This window comes from Alligator mississippiensis, chromosome 4 (genome assembly GCF_030867095.1).
Source record: "Alligator mississippiensis isolate rAllMis1 chromosome 4, rAllMis1, whole genome shotgun sequence".
NCBI classification, from domain to species: domain Eukaryota; kingdom Metazoa; phylum Chordata; order Crocodylia; family Alligatoridae; genus Alligator; species Alligator mississippiensis.
In genome coordinates, this window is record NC_081827.1 from 88,166,255 (window position 1) to 88,177,162 (window position 10,908).

The following is a 10,908-nucleotide window of genomic DNA, read 5'->3' on the forward strand; positions in this document are numbered from 1 at the left end:
CATTGAAAAGCACAAGAGGAATTAACCCTAAATATAAGTTTATGTCTATTTGCAAAGTAACCTGATGATATACATACTAATTAATTCAATAATTTGCATAACATGACACAGAGTGTAACGAAGCCTCACAATTATGCCGGTGCCCTTTTGGAATCTACTGTGTAGAAATATGATTCACTCAGCTAGAAAAGTGCATAGGAACATAGAGGGTTGCAACAACTGTAATTTGGTGCTATGTTCCTATAATCCCCCCCACCCTTCACCCTCATGCTTCAGATGTCATGGGCTGCTGGACCATGGGCTTTGCAAAGTGAGCAGAACTGCTGTGCCATCCATACCTGAGACTGTGGTAGACCCAGGGTTAGGGGATCCGTGGTACGGTTGCACTTCCCCCCCATTTTGATTCCTGCTTGTAGTAGAACCAGGTCCCAGGGAGGGCTGTGATACCCCCTGGTGGCCAGGCAATTCCTGCCCTGCACCAGCTCCTCAGGATACCTTTCCATTTTACCTTGCCTACCACTCCTTGATGGAACTTTTATGGTGTTTAGGGAGCCTTCCCCAGGGTCCCAGAGTGAGCCCCCATTCATTTTAGCCAGCTGATACTTCCAATACCCAGCTGGCCCCAGTCTTGCCCTCCTGGCCCTATCAATGCCTCACAGCAGCAGTTGCCTTATGGGCTATATTCATGGCCTACGTTGTCCCCTGTAGTAATGCCCATGCCTCGCAGATGTTACAGCAGATTAATTTGGAGGGCCCCCCCCTAGCCCCAACGCAGCTTTTGGCCCTCAGGCCTCAGCCTTCTTGACCTTGGCCCTTCTATTCTGATTGCACCCGTCAGTTCAGGTCCATTGCCTCAGAGCTGGGGCCTAGAAGCCAAGATCTATCTCATGTTCTCCATTCCCCTGGACCTGTCTCATGCTGTGGCTTTCAGCCCTCTGGGTCCTTGACCCCAGGCTGGGTTGCTCTTGCTGTACTAGCTCTTGGCCCTCTGGGTCCCTGACCTCAGTCAGAGTTGTGTCACAGAGTGCCCCATCAGGCACCCCTTTGTGGCCCCCGTTCTAGCCAAAACCCTGGTATTAGGCGTAATCACAACATAAACACAAGCAAGTTGCTTCACAAACTAAATGACTCCCCCACTCTGGGTCAATGGTGCCTGTAAGCCATGCTTTGAGCTCGCTCACCCCCACTTTTTTGGGTGGCTTGGGTGCTAGCTCATCTGTCTCCAGCAACTCTTCTCTCTCACCCCTTCCTGTCATGCGGCTCCCCAGCCACACAAAGGGGTTTCCATTTGGTCTTGATAGCCAGCCTGCCCTCAACTGCTGTAGCAACCAGCTTCTCTCCCCTCTCAAAGTAACAGGGGCCTGCAGTTTTTTGTCTATTTGCCATTCCTAGTAATGCCTCTCTTCTGTTTCATAGCCCTGCAGACTGTTTTGAACACTAGCTAAACCTCTTAACTCAGATATGATAATATTAAGTCAGGTGTAAAAAGGACTGACAATGAAGTATTGGAAGCACTGTCAAGCTGCTCAAGAAGACAAGATTTATTTTGTGAATCTGAATAAGATGTAAATTGAACTCAAGTGACTGAAGGACTAACGAAGCAATATCTTTTGACTATTTTGACAATTTTTGCCTAGTTGGTTGAGTTTTTTAAATTTAGTGCATAATCTAGCAAATTAGTGCAAGTTCCAATAAAGTTATATTTGTGCTTGCTTTGCTCTTCAACTGCATTATAAAGTGCTAGGCCCTGAGCATGTTAGTAGAGTGTTGAGTTTCTCTTTAACTGGAGAAAAATGTGCTGTGTTTTGTTAGGTGTGATAACGTGCCACATTGACTGCACCCCCTTTTTCAAAATCCTAGATCTGCCCTTGAGACATGCTACATTTATGTCCCAGGATTTCTTTGTGGAACTCTGGCACTTCGCAAAGAACTGTATCCTTAGTGCTTGGGGTCAAAGGATTGTCATTACTGAGGTCAGTGATACATTTGCTTTGAGCTTTTTGAGACTTATGGGCTAGGTCCAATAAAGGACATAGACACACAAAACATAGTGCCTAAAACTAAGATCTCCAAAGAGATGCTGAGTGCTGAGCCCAGAGGCTTGTCCAATAAGACCAATCTTTTCTGGAGCTTTACTCAAGATGCACAATGGTTCCTCCAACCACTTGGGACCTAAAGCTCAGGACCTTCTCCCCACCTTATTATATAATAGTCTAGTGGAAGGCTGCCCAACTTCTAAGCAGCTGGGGACTGAATGCAGTATGGGCTGGGACTATATGTCCTGTGGGTTATGAGCTACAGGGCCCTGGGCTACAAACCCTACACATAGCACGCTGCTGTGTGTGTGGGTGTACCCCACCTCAGGTCCCTGTACCATGCCACACTGTGGGCTCCCCTTGTGCTGTGGGCTGCACTGCCCCTGGTCCCTGGGATGGGAGCAGGAAACAAAAGCTGAAGGAGGAAGGGGGAGCCTAGAGACCCTGACTGCATCAGCAGCTGGAGCAGTAAGAGGGGAGGTGGCTGGGTAGGAGCCTAAGGGCTATACATTAATCTCTCATGGGCCATCAGTTGGACAGCACTGATGTAATGTATTGAGCACATGCCCAAGAAATGGAAGACTTGGGTTCAGTTCTTTCTTCTGGACTGGGTTCAAACCTGTATCCTCCATTTCTGAGAAAAATGCCCTAATCAATGTCTGTAAGGCTGGAACATTCCACAGGGGTCAAAGCTGGACTGTTGTGCAGCCAAGAACACAAGATTAATGGGTCTAAGAGTAAGATGGAGGCTGACTCCATAGCTGAGTAGTTTGAATACTGCCCCTGGGTTGGAAGGGGACTGATTCCAGTAACTTCTTCAAGGGCTGTTTCTGTGTTTTATCCAACAGTTGTCTAACGTATTGTACAGGTAGTGTAGAGACTGGGACCCACTTTCCTGAGGCCAGTGCTTGTAGACGATAGCAGTGGCTGGAACTATTTTATGAAGAGCTTAAGCCTGCCGGTGTCTGTCACATGTTCTGAGAACATCTATTGGACTGAGCCACTTGTGGAACTTTGGCAACCCTTAGGCTCATGGGGAAGTTTTAAAATAAAAGAGCAAGGCACCTATGGAGTTTAAGTACCTCCAAGGTGAGGCGCCAGCTGAGGAGTGGCTCTCAGGATCATAATTTTGGATATTTTGTTGTGCCTAAGTCTTTTATTGAAGCTGGCAAGTGTGAAGGTATAAGGTCTGAGCCCTGGATAGACTAACCAAGTAGTTGCATAAAAGTCAATAAGAATGACACAGATGCTCAGTTAGGCCTGTGAGTCAGGCTTTGCAGGACCAAGTTATTTAGTCCTTAACAGTTTGTTTGGATACAAATACAGAATAATGGAGCCATTTCCCCATATCATTCTCCTATCTTTGGCAAACCTATTATAAGCAATGATCGTATCCTAGAATTATAAGTAAACTCTGAAGTTACTACAAAGAACTATCTTAATTACTTTTCCAGCGTGCTCCAATGAGCCAGGTGTTGGGACATATGGAACATTTCATCCTTAATTGAAATACACCTTCTTTTGAAAATAATAATAATAAGCCTTAACAAGCTTTTATGTAATTTTGCTTTTTGTGTTATCTAGAATGAGCTATCTCCATATTTCTAAATAAAAAATAAAACAGTATTTCTAAATATGCCTAAATAATATTCCTCATGAAATTATTAAGCCTTTCTTTCAAATATCTTGGCAAGTATTTATTCCCATATTTGAAAATGGGTAAGCACAGAATATAGAATAGGACTAAAATAACAATGCCTTGTATTACATTTACTGTCTGGCAAACATCCCAGAACTCTGAACACCCGTATTAGATTAAGATGCCAGTGCCAGATGAAAAGGTTTCCTGGATAGGTTTTTATTTTTATTCTTATTATTAAAGAGCTGATAACATGCTGAGGGCAAAATACTTTTTGTAGTAAAACCTGTCTAATATCAAAGACTGGAAGGGCAGGCTAACATGTATTATTGTCAAGCCTCCCTGCTTGATCACATTTCAATGTCAGCAGCCTAAAATTGTCTCACTGCTAGCGAGCAAAAAATGTAAACATCTTGGTATGACAGCAAAGATCACAGGAGGCTTGCAGATAATATTACTTCAGGGAGCAATGTTTTACATTTAATAGCTACCCATAATAAAAAAAAAATCCATTTTTCTCTTACCAAAATCTATTATTGGCTAGAGTACAGTAGGATCACATTTACTTTGTGCTGTGTTTATCTTTTGTTTTTTGAATTTTAGGTTTACTTAAATATTTGTGTTCACGGAGTGTTCTGATTAACAGACCTAGAGACAGAAGTCTTGCATTTAACCTGCAGAACTGGGAGCATCACTGTAAGCAGTCCTTCCAATTCTGTCCTGGTCCTGTTTTGGAAGGACCATCTCAACACGCAAGAGAATTTCAAATCCTGGATTGGCAACAAATAACGTGACCCAAAGTCCATTAAAGTCAGTGGAAAGTCATTGGATCAGAAAGAAAGTAGTCATTTTTTGGAAAATGTGATGTGAATTTATGTCCACTGTGACCTGACTGTGCCCATATTTGTGTCACGTAAACTATTCACATGGCCAGCTGGCAGTTATGATCTGACACTATTGACTTGGGCTGGGTTTGCACTGCTGATGTAAGGAAAGAAAGTTCTGTATTCCATTATCAGTCCCTGAACCATCCAGTCCCCCAGAGTTCCATTAACAATCTAGTGATGTAAAGATCAAAAGAGTCTAAAATGCTTTTCAGAAAGCAACCATTCCTTTATTCAAAACAGCTTTTTATAGCGTGCATCTATAATCAGCTTTGAATGGCCCAAACGTCTGCAGGATCTGGATATTTTATGCAAAAAAAAAAAATTAAAATATACTTCTGGAGGTACAAAGGGGACTCCACTTTTTCATTGTTACTGTACTGCTTTGATGAAGACTTAGAGCATGATATTGAAACTAAGAATTAGATTTCACAAAGAGGCTCTTCTGTGGGGAGCTGGCTGCATGTGCTTGCTGAGATCAGCAAGTTATAATTAGTGCTGTCTTGAGGGTATTTATCTTTCATTTTTATGCAGTATTTGAGGCAACAAAAGTGTCAGATGAATTGCAAAAATACTCTGGCCCTTATTATCCTAGTGTGATCACCACAGACTGCTGGTATCTAAGGGTGATACAATTCAGAGTTATCTGATACTTTCTTTTTAATTACAATATTTTAAAAATATCTCATTTAGACTGTGACTTTATAGGCAAAAGACTGAATGTACTTCTGAAGAGTACATTGAGATCTCAAGTATCCCCAACCTTTCACTTTATTTGAAACTACCAGATTAGAATCAAGATTGTATGGGGACCCCACATTTAATTCCCATACCATTTTTTTTACACTTTTAAATAGCGCAGTCGATATGCTTTCACTAATAGCTGTATGGATGATAGTTGTTTTGGTACTGTAGTCTGTGACTCTGGACCCCTGTTCACATTCTACTTTAGGCGTTAACCAGGTAATCACTCCTTAAGGTTTGACCCAGCCACACGTTCAACCAATTAATGGCCTGATAAAACAAGCAATCGGCTACAAAGGTTTTCCACCAAAAATGTGTAATAACTTTATAGCGTGTTCTACTCGGGCCATTAATTGAATGTGTGGCCAAATGCTCCCCTATGACCAGATGGCCCATCAATTGAGAGGCTCCCAGCCACCAGGCTGTACCACCTGCTGCCAGCCTCACAGGCTCGTAGTCAGGGCACTATTCCCCATGCTGCCCCTGCTGTGAGCCTTGTCAGATGTGATACTTGCTGTGGGGAGAACATTGCCCCCCACCCCTCCACAAGCCTCATGAGATGCGGGGCTCTTAGTGGGGGCAGCACCGGGAATGCTGCCACTATTGAGAGCCTCATCAGCTGTGGGGTTCACAGTGGGGACAGTGGGCGCTCCACTGCAAGCCCCACGCTTGTGGCTCATGGCGGCAGCAGAGCACTCTCCACTGTGAGCCCTGCAGCTAACAATGCTGCCCCCACTGCGAGCCCCACAGCTCATGAGGCTCGCAGCAGTGGCAGCATTTCCAGCACTGCCCCCACAGTGAGCCCCACAGCTGATGTCAACTGTGAGGCTCGCAGCAGGGACAGAACCAGGAAGGCTGCCACCACTGCGAGCCCCATCCACTTCAGGGCTCACAGCCATGGGAGCTGGTGCAAGAGGAGCCCAGGATCATAATCCCAAGCTCCCCCTGCACCAGTGATAAGGCACAATGGGATGTAATGAATGATCCCACAGTCATGCCTCCTGCCATGCATGTGTGGCATGGCAGGAGGTGTGATTCTATGGATTGCATATTAGATCCCATTGCACCTTTGCCTGCACATAGAGGGGCCTTCTAGTACTAAAATCTTTGAAGTACACTGGAATACACAGAAGTGAACAGTATGTTCTGTGGTAGTTCAGGATTTGGGGTAGCAGTGTGGATCGTAGACAAAATTTTGAAGGTTATGACAGTGCTGTTTTCTTCCCGTATCTTGGCAGAGATTTGAGAGAGGCTGATGAATACCTGAGTCATGTAGATGTCTGATTTCATGGGGACCACAATAGGTGATAAGAGGGATTAGAAAAAATAATTTATATTGGAAGGAGACTATGCATTAGGAAAAGCCAGTTTAGTGCGGTAGGGAGTGAAGAATGAGATTTTGCCTGGCTGAGTTAGGAAAAGGGGTAGTATGGTGAAATTTTATATAAAAATTGGCAAACTGATCAATCTAAAACAATAATTGCAAATGCGGAATTATCCAGAGGGGGGGCATTTTTTGTGGACTACAACTTGGATCTTTTTTGCCCCAGTGCTATTGGATATCTTTGTCACTGATAGGGAAGACATTGTAAAATTATTTTTGGTTAAGTTTGCAGATGGCACAAAATTGAGTGTAAAATAACAATAAGGACAGGTGTATCCTACAGAGCAGTCTTGATCTTATGTGAAGCTGGGCTCACTTGAGCCCTGTTTCAGTACATCTAACTGCTAGAAAAGCAGACCTTATAGGATAAGGGGATTATATTTTGGAAAGCAGCAAGTCATGAAAGGACCCAGGAGTCAGTCCTGAACAGCCAACTGAATAGGATCTCAAAGTGCATGTTGGTGGCTAAGGAAACTCATGTGGTATATAAACGGGAAGACAGGATAGAACAAAAGGGTGTAACTACCACTGTGTATCACATTAAAAGGGACCTACCAAAATTGTGGTGAGACAAAGGGTTTTTCAGGGCCCACTCACCATGTGCAGAGCTGATTTTGTGGGCGTTTCGCAGAAGCCCCACCCCTCAGCACTGATTGGTGGAGAGGCCCGGGGGGGGAGGGATGAGGGGGCAGCCTTTGTCTGCTGCCCTGGCAGCCAAAATCTGCCCCTCCCGGCAGCAAGGATCTCTGGCTCCCACTAGGGAGCCAGTATTTTATTTTTATTAAGGGTGGGGTTTTTTGTTGATTTCATAGATTTTGTGGACACTCCTGGATTTCGCAGTTTCCGCTAAATCCACAAAACCACAAATTAAGTAGGTCCCTAAACATTAGTGAGATCACCACTGGAATATGATGATGCTTGTCACATCTGCCTTTCAAAAAGGATGTTGATGATTGAACTGGGATTTGAAGTTTAGAAAATGGTTTAATATGAGCAACAAAAGATGCTCAGCTTACTTACCTTAACAAAGAGATAGTTAAATATGGGAGCATAAGAACTGGAAGGGGCCTCCTGGGCCATCAAGTCTAATCCTCTCAGTCCATAGGCAACCACTTACCCATAGTGGCCAAGAATCACCACTTCAGCCTGTCACACAATTGCAAGGGTGACAATCACACTCCATAAGTATTTCCAAGGGGCACACAATTCTGATATTAGTGGGATCTCTAATTTAGCAGGCAAATGCATAAGGTAAGGTCCAAAACTGGGGGCTGTAACTGCACAAATTTACATTAGAAGCAAGGTACATATTTTTAACAGTGAGTGATTAACTACTGGAACAGGTTCCCTAAGGATATAGCAGATTCACCATCACTAGAAGTTTTTGCATTTAAATATTGGGGATTTTTTCTAAAAGATGCTTTCTCCAGAAGCTATGGCTTTGATGCAGGGATCATTAGTGAACTTCTTGGTAGACTGGATGGTTATCATGGTCCTCTCATGCCTTAATAATACCTATACAACAATCTCTGGCCCAAATTTTCAAAGGTGACTCATCATTTTGGGTATCTAACATAGATGCTTGATAGGAATCTAATTTTTGCAACTTGACCTCTCCATCTGAAAATCTAAGCCTCTGAGTAGAATCCCAGTGTCTAAGTTACTGTTATCCAAAATAACATAGGTTCATTGATCCCTAGTTTTTATGTAATTAATCCTTTGGGTTCTAGATGTATTTTGTTTCCTAAATTAATTCACTCTTTAACCATTTTTTCTCCTTATTCTTTTGTTGTTTTAGGTTGCGTTAGTTTTGCAACTTTTTGCCCAAACTGCTATCTAGAGACGTGTACATTTTTTTTTCTTTTTTCCAGGTGGCAGGATACTGGGAATTCCACCACATATTTTGAAGAGCTCACCAACAGATCAGCAAATTAACAAACTCGCAAGGAAACTGGGACCTGAGTGGGAACACATTGTACTGTCTTTGGGTTTGTCACAAAACGACATATACCGATGTAAAGTCAATCACCCTCACAATATTCAGTCACAGATTGTGGCTGCATTTGTCCTTTGGAGGCAACGTTTTGGAAACAAAGCAACAATCCAGACTCTGCAAACCAGCCTGACAGTTGGAGAAGTGGATCCCTCTTTAATCCAGTATATGCTTGAGTGATATCTTATGATTGATTAGTGTCTTTTGAGCCCTTCACTAAGAATATAGACAGACAAAGCATTGCAGCAATATCAAAGAATACCAATACAAGCAACTGTTACATCTGCACCATTCTGTAATGACATAAGCGAGCAAAAATGCTCCAACTTTAACCCTTCTTCATTCACGAGGAAAGCTGAGTGATTAAGTTAACTTGTACTACAGGATCATGCAGTAACATCATAACAGTAACAGCATAACAGCTGATGCATGCTCCTGAGCAGTAATTCCCCTTCCCCTTTTAAAGCAGCTAAAATCCACATTTATGCATACCCATTACTAAATAAACTGGATTTACTGAATCATTTGTCAGAGTTCTGATGTCTGGAAATATCAGCTGAGCAATTTGATCATTCTGTGACTCTACTAGTCCTTGTAGGTTCCAGCCTTCTGGGAAATCTTTTGACTTTTATTACTATTACGTGCATCTCAGATCAAATTTTAACAAACATTAAGAAATTATCATTCCTTTTATTCACTCTTGTGCTTCTTTCAAGTAGGATGTCATCAAGTAGATGCTGCAACTTCAAGTTTCGTGGAGTCCTTCCAAGCAGTGGATCACATCCTGAGGTATAAAGCTAATATTAATGACTAAGTCCTACATATTCAATGCCTCTTGCTGTTGCTGTTTTAAAAAAACTCTTTAGGATGTAGAATTATTTCAGGGATAAGCTGTTATCACTGTACGTGTAGGTCAGGCAGGGTGAACTCTGTAAGGAGTAACAAGGGGTTGCTTATAGTCTCTTTTCATCTCCTTATCAATCAGCTGTAAAAATGTCATCAGGATCAGTCAGGTTTTGTCCTACAATGGGTTTCCTCTTCCATTCCTAGCTACAGGCATTTCTTTCTGCCTTCAGGAATCATTATGCCTCTGCCTCATTAGGTATCGGTTGTTTCTAGGGGCAATGAGAATGAGCAGTGAAATCATAAACTAATGTTGCAAAGCAGAGAATACATTTTCACTCCTGTGCAAATTAGCTTCAAGGGAAGAACCACACCCAAAGATGCCACAACCACACCCCTGAGGAATAAAGTTGGGCTTCCAAATGACAAGTCACTAGTCGGTTTCCCTCAAAGAGCCAATGCTGATGACGCTCAGCCTCCAGATTCTGTTTCATATATTTAAGCACCCTCGTGGTTTGATCAGATTTAGAGCAAGAGGTTTTTCTCTTCTATACCCCTAATTCTCAGAACTTTAAGGAAAATTAGCATTCTTCAGAGCACCTTGGTTACCCAGCTGGGCATTTTTTTTCTGAACTCTAGGAGCTTAACAGTGTTTCCTTATAGGATCAGAACTTTCCAGCCCAGAAACAATTTGCTGTTATGTTATTTTTAGTCTTCCATAATACAGTGCTGACATTCAGTAATTCATGATTTTGCTATACCTCACTCAAATCTTAATTAATTGTATTGTCTTATGGCTACTGAGAGTGTAATTCTATCATGAAGTTCTAAGTAAAAAAATGTAAATCATATTGGACATTGTCTTTCTTTATTTTGCTGTTTCAGGCTTCTTTATGCCAGTATATTCTTTCTGTTTGCAATCAGTCTTGGTGCCATTTATGCATATGGGGTTCTGTGAGTTTAAAATTCATGTGCTACTTGAGTCAAGTGTGGCCTGGAGGAAGGAAGGACAGCGGCTTAAGGCATGGGTGACTGGTGCTGTCTTAGTCACGTGCTCTCTCCCCCCAGCGACCAGTCAGCTACCGGAGGGGGGTCCTCACACGGTTTATCACACTAACCAGGGGGAGGATCCCTTGTGGCAAAACTTGCCGACTGGTGAGCAGCCACGCTGCTCCCGAAAGTGGCCACAGCTACAGGCAGTCTACACCTGGCGCTCGCACTCCCTGGCCAGCTCTCGCAGAGGGGGCATCGGCGCTTCGTCTGTCTCCCCTGCCTGTCACCTGAGCGAGGAGTGTGGTCTGACAGGGGGTGCACTGACTCTCAGGGGCTGCACGTTCACCCCTGTGCACCTTTTATGCGTCGCAACTGGGCCAGTCTCAACAGTT

General features: G+C 43.2%; 1 protein-coding gene across 3 annotated transcripts in view; it reads left to right on the plus strand.

Annotated features, from left to right (window-relative positions):
- CRADD (CASP2 and RIPK1 domain containing adaptor with death domain) overlaps positions 1-10,374 on the plus strand; it is a 106,402-nt gene extending 96,028 nt beyond the window's left edge. The window contains exons 3-4 of one of the 3 annotated variants that reach the window (XM_014610895.3): positions 1,861-1,973; positions 8,559-8,707. In XM_014610895.3, coding sequence (XP_014466381.1) covers positions 1,861-1,973; positions 8,559-8,594 — 149 coding nt within the window. In that variant the 3' untranslated portion in view covers positions 8,595-8,707. Of the gene's footprint in view, positions 1-1,860; positions 1,974-8,558 lie in introns of all 3 variants that reach the window. The other 2 variants (XM_006269288.3, XM_019480952.2) reach the window with 2 other exon arrangements.
- Positions 10,375-10,908: the final 534 nt, after the last annotated feature.